At 41.1% G+C, this 22,795-nt stretch overlaps 1 protein-coding gene across 2 annotated transcripts in view; it reads right to left on the bottom strand.

Moving 5' to 3' along the window:
• Nucleotides 1-22,795, bottom strand: part of col27a1b (collagen, type XXVII, alpha 1b) — a 524,608-nt gene that overhangs the window by 274,544 nt on the left and 227,269 nt on the right. For both annotated transcript variants that reach the window (XM_067969899.1, XM_067969900.1), the window contains exons 10-12: nt 19,952-19,996; nt 9,532-9,585; nt 4,375-4,419 (exon numbers count right to left, since the gene is read on the bottom strand). In XM_067969899.1, coding sequence (XP_067826000.1) covers nt 4,375-4,419; nt 9,532-9,585; nt 19,952-19,996 — 144 coding nt within the window. The remainder of the gene's footprint in view (nt 1-4,374; nt 4,420-9,531; nt 9,586-19,951; nt 19,997-22,795) is intronic.

Genomic DNA, 22,795 nt, shown 5'->3' with positions numbered 1-22,795 from the left:
CAAATTAATTATCTCAATGAGTCACGTTACATGTATTAATCTATGCCAATGAATGCAAATTAATGTGACTTTATTCCATGATGGTAAAGGCACAAAATCTGAGTCCAGAAGCAGAGAAAGGTGGGCATGGTTCCCTGAGACAGAATTGTTTATCTTTGTAAATAGTTCTGCAAATTTCAAATTGAATTATTTGAAACACTGGTAACACAACTAATACCCGGAGGAAGATCACACATATGGAGCTTGACTAAAAAGCAAATAAGTTTGCAAAACTTCAACAACACAGGACTGTTGAAAACAAATTAACAACCTGTAGACTGACAGAAGAAAAGATTAGATTTCAATGCACAAATGTCAAAGATTGTCAAGGTACACTACCACCGAAGAAGACTCCAACTTGGCTGGAGGACAAGATTGCAAGATCTTCAAAATAATACCAGAGGTCAAAACCTCTATCCCAGAGTCCACAATATCTGGTACATTTAAATTAAATTTTCTCCTTCCATGTAAGGTCTGAGTACAATAAAAGTAGTTCAAAAAGCAGTGTATAAATTGTAATTTAAAAAGCACATCACGAAAGTCTTGAAAGTTTCCAATGTATATTCGGAAAGTCTTTTATACAATGGTGCACAGCTGCACATCACCTGCAAATGTAAACCTCTTCCAAAATGACATCTGCAGCTGTCTTTCTCCAGTTCCAGTGACATGTGCTCATATGTAATAGTTTGTGGATTGTTTTCTTTTGTCTCCGTAGCTAAGTCGTTGTTTTCTTCCAGCTAATGCAGCGCTCATTATCATTTTTGTCAGTGACAAGGCACAAGAGAGAGGATTACCTGGAAAGGACTTGTCTGGAACCACTGAGAAAAGTCCACAAATTGCTGCCAAGTAGGGAGGGGGAATGTCCTGACCCACTAGAAGATTCTCCATGGGGTCTGTCTAGAAGTACCAAAAATACTTGAGAGACTCAGCAAAGGGATAAGTCAAAAAGAAAAGGCAGATACCCCAACAACCCAGAGCTTTGCAGATGAGGGTACACATCCGTTAGAATCATAGAAAGGTTACAGCATGGAAGGAGGCCATTCGGCCCATCGAGTCCACGCCGGCTCTATGCAAGAGCAATCCAGCTAGTCCCACTCCCTCGCCCTTTCCCCATAGCCCTGCAAATTTTTTCCTTTCAAGTACTTATCCAGTTCCCTTTTGAAGGCCATGATTGAATCTGCCTCCACCACCCCCTCGGGCCGTGCATTCCAGATCCTAACTATTCGCTGTGTAAAAAAGTTTTTCCTCAAGTCACCTTTGGTTCTTTTGCCAATCACCTTAAATCTATGTCCTCTGGTTCTTGAGCCTGCTGCCAATGGGAACAGCTGCTCTCTATCTACTCTGTCTAGACCCTTCATGATTTCAAATACCTCTATCAAATCTCCTCGCAACCGCTTCTGTCCCAAGGAGAATAACGCCAGCTTCTCCAGTCTATCCAAGTAACTGAAGTCCATCATCCCTGGAATCATTCTAGTAAATCTCTTTTGCACCCTTTCCAAGGCCTTCACATCTTTCCTGAAGTGCGGTGCCCAGAACTGAACACAATACTCCAGTTGTGGCCGAACCAGTGTTTTATAAAGGTTCATCATGACTTCCATACTTTTGTACTGTATGCCTCTATTTATAAAGCCCAGGATCCCGTATGCTTTTTTAGCCACTTTCTCAACCCGCCCTGTCACCTTCAACGATTTGTGCATATATACCCCCAGATCTTTTTGTTCCTTTACCTTTTTTAGAGTTGTGCCCTCTAGTTTATATTGCCTCTCCTCGTTCTTCCTACCGAAATGTATCACTTCGCATTTCATCTGCCATGGATCCGCCCATGCCACCAGCCTGTCTATATCCTCTTGAAGTCTATCACTATCCTCCTCACTGTTTACTACCCTTTCAAGTTTTGTGTCATCTGCAAATTTTGAAATTGTGCCCTGTACACTCAAGTCCAAGTCATTAATATATACCAAGAAAAGCAGCAGCAATGTCCATTTCAATGTCTGATCTGGGAACACTGAAACACAGATTGACGTGTTTTGATGCCTAACATTACACAGTTGGCAGAGTAGGCGTTTAAACCATTTTTTTCTATAAATTCATTATTACTTCTTTATTCTTGTACTCTATAGATTTATAACACAAGATGCTATTGGCCTTTTTTATTGCATTATCCACCTGAACTTTCACAATTTCAGGGAATTAAGTATTGTGCTAAAATCTGGTGAACTCTGAACTTGGAACAAGTTAAAGTTCAGGTGGGGGGTGGGGGGGGTACATTCCCTGTGCCTGAATGGTGAGGCCCGAGGCTCCCCTGATATTGAGACTCGGGCCTCAATGGAGTGGACAAAGTGATGTGAGCCTGCCGGCGAAGAGGATTGCAAGATCGGGCTGATGCTAGCGTTGCAGCGACTCTCAGGGAAGTGGGTCCGGGGTTTGGGTTAGGGCTCCGATCCGGGAATCATGTGGCCGGGGAATGGGAGGGAGGTCAGGGATCGCGAGGGCCAGAAATTGTGGAGTCAGGTGCGGGGATTGTGGGGCCGGGGAGGCAGATGATTGGAGGGTTCAGGACTGTAGATTTTAGGGGCTGATGATTGGGGGCCAGGGTTCTGGGGAGCAGCCCCTTATTTGTTTCAGGCACGGGCCCTGGACGCCTGTTTTTTCGCCTATTCAATATGGCGGGCGGCGTACTTCTGGCTCGTAATGAGCATGCACTTCCTGCTCTCCCGTATTGGAGGCCTAGGAGACTGTTTAGTGCCCGAAAAATGGGCACTGTGTGATCGACTGTCTAGACCTAAAACGTTATACACATCATTACCAGACTTGCATTGGTGCAGCTTTTGTACTGCATCTATGTGAAATCTGTAGATATAGCTATAATGAGCAGTTATCATACTTTATCATTACCAAACTTGCATCATGCACATATTTTACTGCACCTATACTGAACCCCAATTGTATTGTATTCGTATTGAAGTAACATAGTAATGTAATTCAGGTAAGAAAAAGGCCACCTAGCCTCTGCAGAAATATCAATTAGTTAATTGAAGACCAGCAATAACCAGCAGTCAATAGTCACCACAGGTCTGCCCTGCTGCTGCAGAAACCATCAATTAGTTTAAAAAGTTATTTAGCCCACGGGAATTGGCAGCCCATTTTACACCCTGCCCGATTTTCTTTTCCAATGGAAATGCCTGCCATTCACTATTGCCCATTTTGCGATACCACCCAAGATGACTTCATCACTTGTGTCTAAGCTACACATTTATTGTCACGTCTTCGGAGCACAATTTTTGTTTTGTGCTTTTTTTTGTACATAGTGCATCTTACATTTTTGCACACGGTACAATTATTAACAATCTCATAACAATATTTAATCTATGACCATAAAATCTTTGTTCTGAATTAGTAGCAGCTCATACTGGATTAGAAACACACTGGAGCAGATTGCATTTCTATCTGTGAAAACAAGGATACTACCCCATATAGTTCACAAACAGGAGATGTTGAATGACCATTAGCATCATTAAAGATTCTTGTGTTTATGTATAACATTTGAATCTATACAAATGAACACTTGGATGAAGCATAAAGTCTTCCAATGTTTAATTCCCATTCCCCCTCTCTATAGCTCCGAGCACAGATGTATAACATTTCATTCCTATTATGCAAAAATCCTGATCCATTCATTGCATTCCAAATGTTGAATTCCCATTCTACAATAATCCCCATCCAAGAAAAACATTTATTTGCAAATTCAAGTGTGGCTTTGCACAGCTTTACTGTTGGAACTCATAAAAATGTCTCAGTTTCTTATTGGGACTCTTATTCTTACAAAGGCTGCTCTGTAAAGTATTATATACACTAATGTTTTATATCAGCATATCTCCAGCCCCTGTGGTTTTGTTTAGAAAGGATATGAGCCACTGATCTGCAAATGTTAAAATAGTGAGTCATTCAGCCTCACGCTCCATGTCAGCACATGCATATATTGTAATTAACTGGTACTGTAATTATGTCATCTTTTGGGGCTCAGGAGCTTGTCTAAGAATTACAAAGTGGATTATTAATAATAGGCAACTTGTAAAGTGTGGGAGAAATTAATGTAGCTATTTCAATATTTTGATTTCAATTTAATGTCCCCATTAGTAAATAAAAAGTTATCAATTTAAAAGCTACAAGACAGTCATGGAGAAGCTATAAATTATAAATGATAAGCATCTGTATAATTCTCACTGCATTTTCCCTTTCCTCTTTTCATCTGTCAATCTCTTTTATAAGTTTGCTTTAAATTTGCTGTCTTTTACTTCAGATAGAACAGCTGAGAAAAATGGAGAAAACCTTTACCGGCCTACCCATCTTGCCCCTCTTCCCTGGTTCTCCTGGCATGCCCTGCAAAAAGGGAAAAAATAAACATTAGACCACTGCAAAATGGAAAACTTTATTCAGCTGAACGTTCAACTTCAAAATATAAAAGGTTATTTTTGCTTGATTACATATATTTAAAAACAGACACAACCTTCATTTGTCCATAGAAAGATGTTATGCCAGTGCATGGCATCACAGGCAGAGTGCGCTATATATTCATTCTTTGATCAGGATCTTCAACAATCAGAGAATCAACTTTTAACATATATTATATATCCACTGTTGTCCTAACCAAAATCTGTAAATCATTTGTAAACATTTCTTAAATGAAATGCATTGCAAAATATGTGTAAATTAATCAAATTCACCCTAACAATTTATTCATAATAATCTGTATTAGATCTAGCATTGAAGTAAATATAAACAGTTCAATGAATTACCTTCCCTGGTCTGAGAAGTTTACTGTACTGTGCAATGGGCAGTTAGGAACACCAATAAGATGTTTCTTCGCATCATTTACATTACAGTTCTTGCTTCTTTATTGAAGGTACGCAGTGCTGTCAATTAAGGTCAATGACAGTACAGTGGTAATGTTTAAATGATGTGTTAAGTAACAGACTTATAGTTTACTGAAAAACATAATGGGCCGGATTTTGCTGTGAGCAGCGAACGAATGGTGTCTGCCATTCATTAGAAAGTCTATGGGTAAGTGCAAATCTATGAGTTTTTGCATGGCAAGTTCCTCTAAATTAGAGATGCAAACGAACTCTACAGGGTATGTGGGACCTGTGTGAACAGGGCAATTGTAAACAATTTTACAACACCAAGTTATAGTCCAACGATTTTATTTGAAATCTACAAGCTTTCGGAGGCTTCCTCCTTCCACAGGTAAATGTTTACCTGAGGAAGGAGGAAGCCTCCGAAAGCTTGTAGATTTCAAATAAAATCGTTGGACTATAACTTGGTGTTGTAAAATTGTTTACAGTTGTCAACCCCAGTCCATCACCGGCATCTCCACATCATGAACAGGGCAAGCAGCTACCTTTCCCCTTAACCAATCAGACTGAAACATGTTAATAAGCCATGCAGACTGATCCAGGATGTGTAAGTTAGAATAGCGAATTCAATGTCAAATCAGGTACAGAATGCAAAATAAAGAAGGTAAGAAAGATAGAATTAAGAGACAGAGATAAAAGAGAAAGAAAAATGTAAAAAAAAATAAAAATTTATTTTAATTTTTTTTTAAATGTCCAACAACGATTAAAATCTGATGGAATGAGTCTCCACACTTGTTAAAGTTAATTTTCAGTGCCAGAGAGGTTGTTGGGCAGTCATTAAGACTTACCATGCCGTTAAAAGGGTACTTACATCAGAATGGACAAGCCCTAACCTTTGCTGGTGAGATTAGTTCGTATCTAGGACGTCAGTGCAGGAACATCACGCCATTCCATTCATTTGAACAGGGAGCCAGCCGACGAGATTTCGTTTTCGCAAAGCTTATGGAGGAGCAGTGTATCTCGTTCAGCAACTTCCAGATTTCCGCGTTTAACTGCGCATGTGCAGTGGCCGGAAGTTACTGTCCAATTTGTACAGAAATAATGGTGAGAGCTGTTAGCCTCACTGTTATTTTCACAATAAAATCCGGCCCATTGTTATAAACCACAGGGACTAGATTGAATATTATTATACAGTGCTAGTAATAACATCAGTAAAACATTAGTATCATATTGCAGAACTCTCCTCCATTCTAAAAGAATTCCATAGTTTATCATTGCAGCAAACTCCTAGAATGTACAATATAATAGTCCCCAGATGTACAACGGCTTCACTCAGCTCCTTGAGAATAAAGACAAATTATGTTTCCATGAGGAATTGGGACAAGAGCTTGGAAACAACCCAAAGTGCGCCTGTCTAGTTCAAACCCCTAGTACACTAATTTGCCAACTCCATGGAGATGATTTCATTGACGTGTATATTTCTATAACTATAAGCAGTCTTATGAAGTAAAATAAATCAGAGCCTGTTTTCATTTTCTAGTAGAGTAGTTGGTGGAGTGCTTGTCTTCCGACCAGCAGTTCCACTCTTATGTGTACATGAACTTGTTTGTTGAGTTGGCAAATGTGATCAATTCTCAACTCAGTACCTGGATAAAATCTTACATGGTAAGAAGGCAAAACACCTTGAAAGAAGGAAGGATCTGCTATTGGCTAACTTGATCCTCTTGCACTCCATCTCGTGATGAGTAATAATGGAACAGTCCAATGATAGACATAGAGAAATATGCCCCAGATTGTATTTGCTCTCCCAATTAGACAACTATACAATCAGGATTCTATGCATCAAAAGACAAGAATACCACGCAAGTACTAAAACAAGAGAGGGGCCTAGAAATTCGGCACCTGCACAGGGTCCATACCCTGCGTCCTATTAGAGAGGTCTGAGGTGCGCTGCATATTGAAACTTGAACCACATTAGAATGAAGATGGTGCTGCGGGAGGAGCCCAATGAAGATGGACGAAGATTGGGTCGCTGTTCGAGCCGCAGGTACGTGAAGGCCTCAGGGAGGGATCACTGCCCTTGGTGGGGGGAGGGTGTGCGATTGCGGGCCTCAGAGGAGGAATCGGTAGGCGGGGGGGGGGGGTGAAGGGGGTGTGTGTTTAGTTGCAGCTGGCAGCAGCCCATGGAGCCGGGGAGCCTAGAGTCGCGGGGGGGTTTCGGGGGTCGGGGATCCCAGGTTCTGGGTGCTGCGGCGATTGGGAGGGTGGTTAAAAGTGGAGTCTGGAGGAACACTCCTGCTTCTCCTGGTTCTGCATTCAGAGGTAAGTAACTTACCTTTTTTTGTTGCAGACGTTCTGCGGGGTTGCTTTACCTGAGTGCAGCCAGCAATAGGGACCTCAAACAGGTGTTAGGCCCCTTTTTTGCATATGCAAAGGGCTAATTCCTAATTCAGGTGAGGGTAAAGGATGCCTCTTGTTTGTCGTTACCCAATTTGGCGGGCGGCGCAATTCCGGTCGACTGATCAGGCAGCAAGGACACCCCGCCAAGCCGTTGGGCTCCTTTTTCACATATGCATGTCGGGTTCCGATGATGTATTTTGGACCCGCCTGCAATTTTAACTCGGCAGCCTGAGTAGGAAGCCGCAGCGGCTTTTGTACCAGGTGAAGACATCGGGGAAGATTATCCAGGGCCAGAATAGGCCCAAACAGGTAAGTTTTAAACTTTTTTTTTACTTTCCTGGAGTGTTTCCACCAGGCTCCACAAGGAAAGCTGAAGCCTCCCTTGCCATGGACTCGTTCCCCCCCACCGATCACGAGACCCATAAGGACCGCGCCGGCAGGTGATCCTGCCGCCTGCTTGCTGTCGGTCTAGGCAATGTGGTTTTCTGCCACTTCCTGCCGACTTTCCGCCTGGAACGGGATTTAAACGAGCCCTGGGAGTTAATACCCTAGGCCTCATTTCTGGAGCAGCAGATGAGATTGTAACTCACATCGCTACTCACCCGGCCAAAACTAGCCTGGAATAAAACTTCAGGCCTTATGTAGCAGTGATTACTATGTTGTGTATAAGGAAATCAGTATATTAAGTCTAAATTACTTTTATTATGGTGTATGATATGCTGAGAAAGAATCAATATTGTGTCTTGTGTATATAAAAGCTTCACTTTACTTATATGAGCTGAGAACATACAAAATCACGTTTATTTTGAGTCATGGTGACCTGAAATGAATGTGATCTCCACCCACACCATCGCCATCCGTAAATTAAGGGCCTCAAATCAATATGTGCTCCAGAAGAGAACAAATTTGTTACCTATACGAAAAATGTGCTGACTTTTTATTTACATTTCAACTCCGCAAGGGATTAATATATTAGTGTGACGTGAATTTTCTACTTTAAAGCCCAGACAAAATAAGAGGCAAAGAAGGGGATTTTTACAATGAATTACAAGCCAAGTAAATCACTTTAGTTTAGTTTATACTTTCCCATAAATGTTATTGTGCTGAAAAATTTATAGCACAAGTAAAATGAGGGTAATATAGCTAAAACAAAAGACACTACTGCTTTGTTGCTATACTTATTGTTCACTTTATTTTACAGTATCGCCCTTTCTTCTTAGATCAGTATTCAGGGTCATATCGGTAAAATATGGCACTGTAAACATTAGCAAACTACAGTTATTGTTACAAAATCAATATCAAGTCACACATATGCTCCATTTTCAGGTTGCACAACTGAAGTAGCTGTTTTAGATGGACGGTTGTTGGAGAAGTTCACTTCTAGTTATATTTTGTGCGGCTATGGTTAACATATTGTTGGTTTGTCAGATGTAAAAACACCTTAGACAAGTTTGCGGTGTTAATAGTTACTCTACAGCCACTCATCCTCCATGTACACTTCCACCTGGTCTTAATTTATGCCATAGAATCATTGGAATAATGATCACTGTTAAGCATCTCTCTGTGCTGGAAATGAGTCTCTTTACCCCTATAAGAAACTATATCGCAATACCACTGCCAGAGAGGATTGGAAAATAATAAACTTCAAAAAAAGTAAAGAACTCCAGATTTACTTAGGGGTAGATGTGGTGGTAGAGAGGGTTATGCCCACAAAGTGCTTCATAAATGGAACTATGACCAAACCCTAAGGACCAGGAGGGAAGCGATAGTCCAGGTCTGTCCTTAAACAGGCCGCTGGAGATAAGGTAAGTTTTGTTAAAAGTACTTATCTGAATGTGGTGCCAGTAGGAGCACGTGACAGTGGAAATTGTACATGGTCTATTATAGGAGTAAGCCTGATGGCTCACTTGAGCTTTTCGCATTCTATGCCTTCTTATTCTCTGGTCTTACTCCCACTTGGTGGGAATATTTCCCACCTACATTAAGTAGTAAGGAAGAAACCGACAGAGCAGATATCAAGGTGAAAATCCAAATTATAGGAAAATAGGGCTGGAAGTTATTGTGCTGCTAAAATTGGTAAATGCAATAATGCAACAAGGGAGATGTTGCAGACCAATTTCTTTTTAGGAAGCACTAAGACAAAAGGTGCTCCAAAAATAGTACAGTTTCCTACCAGTTTTTAATTCAGATGGTGAATGTTACACACATATATAGCATATGTAGAGAAATAAAGACTTACTTGCTTTCCATCCGCCCCCGGAAGCCCCATTAACCCTGGTGGGCCTATGAAGCCCTGTAGAAAGAGGAGAGAAGTGCCATCAGTAGATCTTGTAGAACTTCAGGGATGTCAGTGCGTTATCTGGCTCCATCGATGCAGCGAAGTGGTGCAAGTGATGAACAAAGCCTTGAGGCAAGTGTATATGCCCATGGACTGCATGGTGCTGGCTTCCACGATGTAGTCCAAGGGCACATACCCTCACACCAGGGATCGAGCTGTGTCTGATGCACACTGCTGCTAGAAACAAAAATAATATGAAAAGCCTACCTTGCGTTCCATGCTAAAGGGAGTAACAACTTGATTAAATCATAACCACAATATTTTATCCTCGACATTTCCAATTCAGGTAAAATAAAAGGTACATTTAGCAATGGTGTGTAGAATACCATCATAAAGATCGGCGACATGTGATCTCCCTATCAGGTACAAGACAAGCCAAAATGTTATGCAGACCATTGTTTCTTCCCGAGCAACACAATTATAATGTCACATTCTTCCATATTCTGAATCTTCTAATAACATGTACTAAAATCTAGATATGAAGTTATTTTATATTTAATCTTTCCACAAATATTATTTTCATTCCAGTATATATTCATAAAAATCTCTCCCAACTATAATCAGTCATCTCTTCCATTCCATCATGCTGTCCGGTATGAGGAAATATAAATATGAAGAAACATTTGAATTTGGGGCTGTTTTCATTAGAACCGAGATTTAAAGTGGGTATTTAAAATTATGAAGGGTGGGACAGGGGAAACAGAAAGATTGTTTCCAGAGATTAGGGGTCCAGAACAAGTGAATATAGATATAAGGTTAAATGTAAGTGATTTAGGATAGAGAGCAGGAGAAACCTTTTTTAGATAGAGGGTTGTGAGGCTGTGCAATGCACTACCAGAGTTAGTGATTGAAGCTCAGACCATCGGGGTAAATTTTAACTTAAACCCAAAACAGGCTTGAAATAGACTGTGCATCCGTGGTGCCCACCATTGTCGGGAGGGCTGTTGGGTGCCAAACAGGCACTCTATTACAGCTGGCCAGTTTTGGAAGGCCGAAAATTGGTTGGCTTCTGCATGGAGTGTGCTAGCGGGTCGGGCCTTTTGAGGGAGGGGGTGGGAACAGGTCAGCAGCACGCCTTGTTGTTTTTTGGAGTGTGGAAGGGCACTCCCACAAAATTTCCTTCAAAAAAATGTCCCAGGCCGTTTTTGGAGCAGCTTCCATCGGTCCATTTAAGGACCCCTTATTTGCATATTTAAACAGGCTACTTCCAGTTTGGGAGAGAGTGCTGGGTGCCTATTTAAAGACCTACCTGAAAATGGAAACAGACAAGCCTTAGGCATCAAAGGGATGTCAAAGGTTCCCACCCGATTTTTCTTAGCCAGTCACCTATTTTTCATGCGAGAAAAGGGCAAGCCAAAGATGAAAATCGCCCCTCATGTCAACAATTAAGAATAGTTTGGATAGGTGGTTGAAGAAAAAGGGAACAGGAGATATGGATACAGGGCAAGCACATAGGAGTAGGACTACTGATCATGTGGAAGATAAATGCCAACAAAGACTGGTTGGGCTTAACAGCTTGTTTCCATGTTGTAATTTCTATGTAATTCTATATAATCATTTCTGTAAACATTTGTCTCTTCATCCTAACATTTACAAACATTCTAACATTTCCCTAAGCACTTAAGTCACTAGCCAGTATGGCCATAAATATTTTGCTCAACAAAGTAGTACGTTCACCTGTCCCAGACCAGCATTTCCTTGCACATTCTTCTCACTAAACCAACAATTCCATTCCACCAGCATTCATTTCAACCAGCCCAGTTCTCTAAATTCAAACCAAATCTCAAATGGTCTCTAACAGAGGTGTGTTTGAGGTGCGCAATTGTATTCTGTATGGCCAGGCTGATGTTGCCAACAATTCACTTCACAAGTGACCCACACAGCTTTCAGTAACCGTTAACTAACTTCGGATAGCCTTCACTTAAAGTTCAGTGTCCAGAGGTAAAACAGGAATTCAGAACAGAAGAAATATCTGACATCTGCAACCTAGCAAACAATCATTTAGGAATTCAGAATATATTCAGTTATTTGTAAGAAACTCACTTTGAAATGTTATGAAAAACTGCATATACAGTGAAATCAAATTCTTTAACCTGAATCCATTCCTGACTTGTCACTATGCTAAAGTTGCAAAGAGCTTCAATTTATAGGATGTTGTTTTTTCAAGGCTAGCTTGCATTGCTTTCTGTCACTGCGCTGATGTCAAAATTGAACTGGAAAATTACCAAATTTAAAGACTGAATTCTACAGCGTGTGTGCTTTTACATGGACATAGAGCAATAAAAACATACAGGACTGGAAAAGAGACAATCTTTTCCAATCCTGCGATTGTATATTTCGCAGGATTGGATCCATATATCTGTCCTAAAGTTTGGAAAAATACTACATATGCTTCTGAAATCCTGAATTACTGGATTAGGAAGATTCAATCTGATGAATCAAAGCTTTATATTTTATATTTTTTGAATTTTGGTTTGAAGATTAATGTCCTAATCTGTGTTACAGTTTAAGTGAATATCTCTTCTGGCTAGGCATGCTGTTCTGCATTTTATCACTCTCCGCAGTTTCCATATACAACTCCATTCACAGGAAGTAACTAGTCGGAGGGAGCTATTCCTGGTTTTCTCAAACCCTGGTCAATATGATGTGTGACCTTTTGACCCCAGAGGTGACCAACTTCATTGGCCAGAGCCTGCTGCTCTGCAAAGCAAATTTTCTTAGTCTTTTAAATCCCACTTTCTGGATTTTCTCTGTCCTTCCTCCTAACACAGAATTAATATAGGAGCCGTGGGATGGAACCCATTACCTGAAAGGTCTGCAGCTAACAGTTGGAAACTGACAGATGACAGGAAGGGGGCTAATGTCACAGAATAGCTTTTCACAAAAGGAAAATTTTGTTTACAATTTAAATATCCCTGAGAAAGTTCACTAACTGTAAAATTGCAATATAACCAGTCATAATTTTAGGATTTAATCAATCATTATTGGTTCTACATTCCTTAACAGTAAAAATTGCTTCCTAGAAGAGTAAGTCAATTGACGCTATTTATGATGGAGTCAAGTAGATTCATATTAACCGTTTTAGGGAACTGAAGATGTATTAGTTACCAACAACAGTGGAAAGTCAAACAGTCATACACTGTTACCAGTGTATTTTTTTGAAAATTAAACGTTTTTTTTAAATGGACCTGACATGGCATATTAAGTTAGGAACTGGGTAATTTCCTCACAAAACAAATTCCCAATCCTAGTCAGGGCAGTTAGCATTAAGAGCATCCTACTCATTCTATATTTCAACTGTGTAAAATACATACATAGTTTTTCAATTTATATTGCTTCATTTCTTCAGATTCCCCCATCCCATAATGCACTCCATTCTTCCAGTGAGAAGGCAGGCAGGTGTTTCATTCCCAAGCCCTTTCCGAAGTTACTATGTTACTGGCTGTTAAAAAGTGAGTGGGAGCACCAAAGAGTGGCCTACTCTTCAATTTTCTCTTCTCCTTTGAGGTAAAGCCTAGTCTCAGCAGGGCACCTCTTGGCAGTACAACAGAGATCGGGAACCTGCCAAGTGAGGAAACAAATATTGCAGACAAGAACCTATATCCTATTACTCTTTGCCTACATAACAATAGTAATTGCACATCAAAGTAATTCAGTGTCAAAGAAGGGCTTTGGGATGTTCTCTAGAGAGATATGATAAGCATGATATAAATGCAAGTCTCTCTTCTTTTTCCTTTTCATTCCAATAACACAGTGTGTTGGAGCACCAATACAAGTGAACCACTGTATCAACTATATTTTTAAACATTCCTTAATGATGGAAACACACTTGTAGCTCTTAAGGGGTCAATATTACATCATATCTAATTTGAACATTTTCTTCCAGCTATAGAGAACAACAATCATTTGAAAGGGTGGCAATCCTGGTTTGTAGTTAAACTTCTATACTCTCAATAGCTTTGCTATTCTTATATTTTTGGGTGAAGAAGGAATAAGTACCAAGAGCTTAATGCTTACTCTCCAATTACTTCTCATCGTTATCTGTTTTTCACCTCTGAAGTACTGAATTCAAACCAAGCCCAGTTATGAAAGATGCAAATTGTCTCTCACTGACAGCTACAGAAAGGTCATGTGTGAAATGATTTGAAGGCTGAAGCCAATGACAGAACACTCTCATTAAATAGTGAACAATATTAAACTAGTAACAACCCTGTGACATTTAGCATATTGTTGACTTTCTCTGGAAATTGCTGTAGAGTATTTAGTTTATCCTACACTGTTATTTTCCAAAAATAATTAGTCTAGTTTCAAATTTTTAGATCATACTTTTTCAATCTACAAAAATAAATTCCTCCTTTCCAGTTTAACAAAATCTGAAAGCAATTTTCAAGATGTATTAATTCCAAATAAATAATTTACAACATATTAATAAATCAGATGGTGGACCTGATTATCCCTTGTGATGGATTGATTCATTGATAAGAGGTACCAATGAAAAATCAGTTAATAGTTAAAGTCAACAATGGGTGAGCAGGCTGCCTGAGCACTACATGTGCCATTGCATCTGGCATTACTATGACTGGAATTCTGTTCTGCCAAAGAGAAATCATCAAGCCTTTATTCGTTGTAAAAGATAACCAAAGAGTAGATATCAGCTGTCTGAATGAGGTATGATCAGTGACCTTATCTCCACTGTTGGTAGCACCTTCCACACTTTAAGATGCACTAAGTACCACAGCTACCCATTCCTTTTGCCTTTATTCCAAGCTCCAGAAGAAACTCTTACCAGGGATACTCAGAATATGGAGAAAATTGAACAACTAGCAATTTTAAGAAGAAAAATATTAACTGTAGGTCTGAAGTCAAGTTAAACCTGGGGTAACATTGTTCCCAGTTATTACCAGCAGGACCATAATACCCAGATTATTGGGTTGGTCATTTTCTTTAAACTCACATTTTCTCTCACATTTCCATTTGCTGATCCACTATTCTTGGTCAGTAGGATGAGGGACAATATGTCCACAGATACAATCCGTGTGGCACCTTACCAAGTATGACAATAACTACACATAAGTGCGGAGAAGTGGATAATGAAAGGGAATGGAACCTTCCTCCCTCCACCTATTTGTTTTGACCAGGCCAATACTAAAGAAACACAATGGGCATGATTTTGACTTTAAGCCAGGAAGGGAGCGGGGGGAGGGAGATCAACAAATTTTACTTCCGAGCTTCGTGCCCGGCAGTCAGCCTGATTGATAGGCTGACTGGCAATCAGGCAGGTAGGCCTATGGTGGCAGGTAGGCCTGTGGTAGCAGGCTACAGCCAGGGATCAGTGGGAGGGAGGGAGAGATCATGGGCTGGGGAAGACATCAGAGGGCTGAGGAGATGATCAGGGAGCAGGGGAGGAGATCAGGAGGCCGGGGAGGAGGTCGGGGGACCAGGTAGGAGATCGGGGGAGGGGGGCCTGGAGAGGAGAACGGGAGGCCGAAGAGAAGATTGCGGGCCTGAATTTTGAGATTGGAGGTCGCTGGAGGTTGGGTGAAGAGTCGGAGGTAGGCGGAGGGCCACCATCTGGGAGGGTGGGGGGAGGTGGGGCGGGGTTGGTGGGGTGGCCAATAGCAGGGGTCCAGTCAGCCAGGTGAGCTTGTTGGGCCTGGACGAAGCACTCCTGGGTCCTCAGGGACAACGAGCGGAAGCAATAAGAAACCTGAACCGGTTAGGTTAAATTCATTTAAGTTTTCCAATACACAAAGAATTAACTGCCTCAAGTATTTCAATGAGGTACATTGCCCCTTTAAGTATCGGCCCGCTGGCTTTAAATGGGGGTGGGACTTCCTGGTGTTTGTTGTGCACACGCATCCAAACCTGCCAGGGTTGAACCCAGAAGTGGGTGCGTTGGAGCCGGGATGGGGTCCCGCTCCAAAAAGCTGTTATTTTAACCTCCCACCTGCTCCCAACCCACCCGTTCTTGGAGGTTAAAATTACCCCCATTATCTCAGTGAAACCTGGGATTCAAACTCAGATCTCCCAGATGAGAGTCTAACACTGTTACTACCACGTCACCCCAAAGGCCTGTTTTCATGCGGTGATGAAAGGATAAAGAAGAGTAATTAACATTCAAGGAGGTTTACTCTGTGGAAGACGCTAGAGCTGCAGGTTAAAACGTAGTTAGTGAATCATGTTTACAAACTCATTGCAAACCTACAATAATAGTACATGCAAATAATTGCAACATTGAGTGAAAATGATTACTTTGCTGAGTCTGTCCAATAAATGTAAGACTACACATGTTCTCTATCTTGATCACATTCGTTTTCATAAAATGACATGGTTTTCCAAACAAATGAGTTACTAAGACCACAGTAGCTATTTTTATAATCATTTATACTATACACATCATTTTAAAGTCCCTATACCATTTGTTTTCTTGCTTACATGAAAATAGTAAATACTCCTAAATGATGATGTGGTCAGTTAAAAGTGGACTTAATTATAGTTGCTCCTGCACAAGCTACAGTTGATGTTACTTTTACACCATACCGAGTTATAAAATTCTACACTAAAAGGACTTTTATTTATTTGGAGAGTTTTATTTTTTTTGCCACAATTTTCTCTCCTTTTGAAGGTGCTGATTCATGCTAGGATAAGCTTACATTATTGATGGCCACCCTCCAGTGCCATCCAACGAACCTCTCTTCTTGTGTGCACCTAGACAGGAAGTATTGTCGGACTATTTAGCCATAGACCCAATCCTGTCCTTATCTAATGCACTTTCTAGCATGAGTCACTAGATAGCACTCAGCAACAGGTGCACTGGCTGATTTCTCTTCTCAAGGGATTCTGAGGCAAATTGTGGCACTAACTGCTGCTCCGGCTGTGGGCAGCATAGTCTGGAAATCAAACCTGGGACTTACTGGTCCATACAATTTAGTACTTCATTGGTAGGGCATTTACCCCCCGATCCCTCCCAGGCAATTGGGGAAGATTAAGTAAGGGATGTTTAAAGGATCTTTCTTATTAACATTTTAAAAACATGAAGAGATGGATTACCAACCTTGTAGGGTCTTCTTAATTCTTCAAATTGAAACCATTCCCCACACACTGCTGCAATGAGTTCATGCCTTGGTGCTATTATCCAGGTAAAAGTCACAAGCAACAACATCTCATCAAGAAATTTTGATGCTGTGGCGTAAAATATCAGGAATGTCGCCCATGTGTTCCCTCCTGATGTCATGCAATATATAAGGTAAGCTATGTCCCTGAAGCTTCTGTTTGTTTTGACTGGAAAATCCCTGGAAGAGTACATACTTTAATGAACCTACTCCCTACGAGGGCTGATGGAACAGCAGGGTGGGATGATAGTGGTTGGAGGATGCCTGCCATTTGAAGGATGAATATGAGTCTGCAATACAGGTAATCTTTCTTCTTCATTCTTGGCATCCTCCTCCCACACACTGCTGGAAACTGGCCAAGTAGTAACTTAGGAAAAGGAAATACTACAGTTGCTTTGACAGCCCTGTCCAAATATGAACTGTCCAGGGTTTCTAAGACCAAACAGTAATGCTTCGTAAAGATGTGAGGATTCTTCAGGTCATTGCCTTACAAATACCATTAATGGACACTTGTTTCAAAACTTCCCAGTAGAATGACTCTTAACTGATCCAGAAGGATTCCTGCTAATGAGATAGCAGTGGAGGTTACATTCCATGAGCCACATTGCTAAACTCCATTGGAAATGCCTTTCCTAGGACATTGAGTTCACATCCTACAAAGAACTGACAAAATTCCTCAAAAGATTTTGGTCTTGTGATTTGAAAAGGCAGGTGCTCTGCATTCTTCCATATTGTAGAATTAACAACCCAGTTCTAATCAATATAGATAAAATCAGAGGACATCAATATCCTGAATAAACTGATAACTTTCAAGAAGATTGTGAGGTGTACTTAGCTTGATCAGAATGGCACAAAACAGGGCTGATTAATGAAACATTTCTGGAACTCACTCAGCCTTTGTGCAATGACGAGTACAAGAAGCAAAACAGGGACAAGGCAGATGTTGATTAAAGTGCTAACCTGTGGTTCAAGCACCAAGAGTATTGCATACTGATGGATATACTAAGAGTAGATCACAACTTGTTTGTTGGTGTACTAGATTTCTATGGTACCATGCATCAATAGCTTACTCTGAATTGGGGCGGAATGTTCATGTTCAAGCCCATTAACAGCCTAAGTGGATTTTTCTGCAGTCCATTAATTCTGTATCCATACTTCCCAGATCTGAATCCCCCAACACCCCTTTAGAGGAACAACAAAGTATCTATCACCAGCATTAGTGAAGGTGATGGCTGGAGAACAGTTTCCAGTTGAACCATCATCTCAGATCCAGTGCACAGGGTTCGTCTATCTCCATTAGCTGGGACAACAGAACCACTCACAAAATAGGCTCAACTGCAAGGATCTTCTGAACAGCCTCGTATTGGGGAGTACACATATGTCACCATCACAATGAGAACATGTAAGTAGTGTTCTACTGTGATCCAATCTCCTTTCCACTGGGTAGAGACCACTCAATACAGCTGCAACCCAAACTGTAAGCAAGGAACTTTGGCATGGATCATGTCCTCTAGTTGAGACTTCCCATTTTTGATGAGGAAACAAAGCTCATGGAACATGTAGAAGGCACTTGTCCAAGCTACTTCTTGAAAGGAAACCAGGCATCTGCATAGAAATAGACATGCAAGTGCAAATGTGTAGATGGGCTGCAACAACACATAGGTATTTAATGAAAACCTTAGAGACAAGGATGCCAAAGGGAAGCACCTTGTACTGGTTGCTGTGATCCTGAAAACTGAATATTAGGAACCTCTGATGACAAAGGCTAGATGGCCTTGTGAAAGTGCATATTGTTAAAGTTCCTGGCCACCCAATCATGGACACACTGACTGTTTATATGAGGCAATGTTACTATTTTCAACTCTAGTTCAAAAGTCTGGGATGCAAGATAAATGTCATTTATGGAAACCACAGTATTGCAAGTTGGTACAGAGCTAGTTGGTGATGGCAGCCTCCAGACTCTGTCCAGGGCTAATAAAATTGAGTGTAGCCATTGCCATACTAAGGTATTTGGTTAGCATTGTGTCAGTTAGCACAAAATCAGCTGCTGCCAATGCCTTGCCATGCTTGAACTTGCATGGACTTGCACTGGATCTTCAAAGATCCAGTGGAGTTGTCGCAGATAGTCATACAGAGTCTTGATGAAGCAACCCAGATATATTTGGCAAGCAGCCATGTCATGTTTGCAGAACAGACAATGAAGACTTGACCATCCTCCATTATAAGTGTCCTGCTACACTTAATATTGGGCTTGACATGTTTGGAAACTGTTGAATTTTTACGTGATTGACGAATATAAAAACCTGACAATGACTGAAAATGGTGAGAGGCCAAAACTTTATCAGGTTAAGAAAAACATCTGTAGCCGCAGGAGTGTGATTTACCTTATACAAAGTACTGGAGCTGAGAAGGGTTATGTGGGCGATGTTCCCAATGTCATGACATCACAATGTCAAGTCATTTTAAAGGGATATCATCCCTGTGATCGTTCCCCAGTAGAATGGCATTGAGGCATAACCTCACTCGATTAATGTGTTGAGGATGGCAAGAATGAAGAAGAAGAAATGTTTTTATTAGCTTGATTATCTTTGGAAATTATCTCTAGCAAAAGGTTTCAATGTTTAGGTTTGTGTACCCTTAGATTGTGCAATCCTGCAGATCCTTTACCATGACTACCATCAGGAAATAAAGGTTAAGGAAGTAGGGACAAGGTGGCATTAAGTCTATCATGTCTACTGAATCATGCGCAGTAAAGCAAATGGCCCAAAGGAGCTGCTGTTGCTCCAGCTTTGGCTTTTTGTACTAAAAAGAAACAAGTTAAAATGCTACCAGTACATGATGTTTCCTAGGGTCCCACCTCTTTTACTTGCACAGGGTTTAGTACCTGAAAATTGTTTAGTTATACTAAGATGTGAAATTGTTTTAAATTTATTTTTAAATTAACACAATAATTTAGTTGCTAGGAACCTCAGTTAATAGCAAGCACAACCTCTGATAATACATTTAAGATAGTTGATCTAAATCAAGGTGCGCCTTTTATTGGGATTTGGTTTAATGGTTGTTTATAAGATTGTCAAATGTCCCTCAGAAAGATGATTATCCAGTTAACATTATGAAGTGCTTAATCACTGAAACAGCTTTAACACACATTTTAAAAAATCATTCTGTTTCATGGAAAAGCAAGAGATGGATTCAGCGTAGTCACTTACCCGAAATCCTTTAGGTCCATGTTTCCCTACTGGTCCCGGTAAACCCTGTAAAAGAAACAACAGGTTCAAAAAAGGACATTTTAGAAACTATGGCCTTGATTCTAACTCAGGGCGGGATCAGTGTATGGGGAGGAGGGGGAGGGGGACGGGGCGGGTGAGATGGGGGGCAGGCTCGCGTGCCGAGGCCCTAAGGGATTTTAGCTCCCAGGCCTCATTTACGTATGAAAGATCCTGCCTGAACCAGTCAGGAATTACTGCCTGGCCCGTGGGCGGGAGCAGGATTTCGGGCATCAGGAGGCCGCCGCCAGGGATCCGTGGGAACAGTCCCTGGCACAAGGTAAGTCTATTAAAGGGCTCGGGGAGGGGAATCCGTGTGGGGGGGAGGGAATGGTTTAGGGGGAGAGGCTGTGGTTGGCACTCCTGCTCCTCCTAGCCCACAAGGAAATTTTTTTTTAAATTTAGAAACTCACCTTGCTGGGCCTCTTCTGGCCTTTGCTGTTGTTCCCGGCACGTTTGGCCTGGCAGAGAAGCCACCACTGCCCACCCCCCCACCCCATTTAGGCCTCAGGTTACAATGGCAGATCGGCCCCAATGATGTCATCGGGGCCTGATCTACATACTGAAAGAGGTCCCCGCCAGCTTGGGCCGGGTGACCTTGCCGCCTGCAGTTTAAAATTAGTCGTCCAGATCAGAGCGGGAAAGGAGTGGGTAAGTCCCACCCTCCATTTTATCTGCCCTGCCCCCGGTTTCCGCCAGGTGGGGGGAGTTAAAATCGAGGCCATACGTTTCTCACGGTATCTGTTTTTAAACAGATGTTTTATGCTGTTTCGTAAATTGTTCAGCACCTTCAAAAGGAGATTGATGCATTGCAGCCGATTCAGAGAAGGGCTAAAAGAAAAATTCTGGGAGTTAGGGGTCTTAAATTAGAAGAGAATCAGAGAAATAAACTTATTTTTCTTGGCGAAAAGAAGGTTGAGAGGAGCCGTGATGCAGTCTTTCAAATGCGGGGAGGCATTAATGATAGAGGTAAGCAAGCTACTTGTCATATTGAGCAAAGAAGTAGATGAAACAGGCCTAAAATTAACTAGACTCAAGAGATTAGAGATTAAAAATATTCCTTTTCTTTCTCGGTGAGTAGATACGTGGAACAGACTCCCAGCAAAAATAGTTAACATTGAGCTGATCAACTCCTTGAAAAAGACCTTTTTAAAAACTTGGCTAAGAATGGGTTTGTAGATTAGAGGAACAGATACAGATTGGAACCTTAAGACATGATGGTCCTCTGCAGTTGGGGGTGGGAAAAGAGTGGACAATATTGTCTGAGGTGAGCAGCAGGTCAGAGTTGAACAATGGACTTGTAAGCATGAAGGAATATACTAGAGTTTAGCTTGATTTCATATGGGGAACCAGGAAATGCTCACACAGAACATTCCCTCAGGAAATTAAAAGGGTGGGCTACAGATTGGGTAATTTGTATATGGTGTATGGCAGGAGTGGGATTGATGGAGCAAATAGCCTTTTCTCATTCCAGCTTTGTTCTTTTCGTATAATTCGAGACATTTGTAACAGGAAACTCCTGCTCCCACAAAAGTTCAATCATGAATACTTACACTGGTCTTTCTGCAACAGTGAATTCCTTATCAAAAGCCTAAATTTAATAAGTAACCTACAACTTTTGACAGCACTAAGCAACTGGATGTGACTAAAAATAGACTGTAACAGTTATGTTATTGTTGAGCTCACACTGAAGGTGAGAAAATTCCATTGGTCTTGCTGCATTCCAGCTTTGTGGAGCTATATCTGTTTTATTTTATTGTACAGGTAGTAACCTTTCTGCAAATCTTTGCAGCCAAGAGTGTCTGAAACAAATATATTTAATTATATTAGCCAGTTTCATGCATACAAAGTATTATAAAGAATCGTTGGAAAGAACCATTTGTTCTAGAGTAGCGGAGGTTTGGCTTTTGCAAAATGCAACTGAATTACAAGTTCAGTGCATGAAATAAAAACGAAATGGTTCTTTCAGTGTAAAACGCTTACTATTTCATGTGTCTTACAGTGTTTAAACAAATTACCTATCAAAATAATTGTATGCCAAAGGACTCTGCAGAACTGTACACCTTCCTGATATTTCAATTTAGCAGACTGGAATCAAAATGGTTCTTTTATCACAACTCTGGGGACCCTCACCTCTACAACCAGGCAAGGGTATTTGCTTTCCATCTGTTTCAGTGACTATCCTCTTTGAGGGGAGGTAACCACAATCTCTTTGGAGTTGAGGTGGCTCCTAGATGACAGGCATGGTGATGGAAACTTGGAATCAATTCAGCCCCCCATGGCAGACTCAGTAATCCAGTACCTGAATGAGGCAGGTTCACAGTACTCCAGGATGCTGTTAATGACCAGCCAACCTGGCTCACCAACAGAACTGTGAGGGGTAGACCCATTACTGAGGCGCAAGATTCTTCCCACTCAGCTCCAGATAACCTAGCAATCCAATGCCCCACGGGTTAGTTTGATAAGCACCTGGAAGCAAGTCTAGTTAAGCTCCAATAGTAATCCTGTTCACATTTATGGCTCTCCAAGGCTTGCCACCCAACTGATCAAAGCGAAAATCTGCTTCAGTGAAGTGTCAACAGTTCTACGGAGCAGTCCTTCAGAAGATTTTCTTGGTTGATAAACTGTTTTTAGAAAGTATGGTTGAACACAAAAATATGTTCAAATTACATCTGGCATTTCTAGGACTCCAGAACGTAGAGGGTATTTTACTGTTATTAACAAAGCAATTTGAGAGAAATCTGCAAACATCAGGGGCTTTGCTTTCCGCTTCTCTGCTTGCCAGCC

Source organism: Heptranchias perlo, chromosome 31 (genome assembly GCF_035084215.1).
Source record: "Heptranchias perlo isolate sHepPer1 chromosome 31, sHepPer1.hap1, whole genome shotgun sequence".
Lineage (NCBI taxonomy): Eukaryota > Metazoa > Chordata > Chondrichthyes > Hexanchiformes > Hexanchidae > Heptranchias > Heptranchias perlo.
This window is presented reverse-complemented; position numbering and strand designations above follow the sequence as displayed.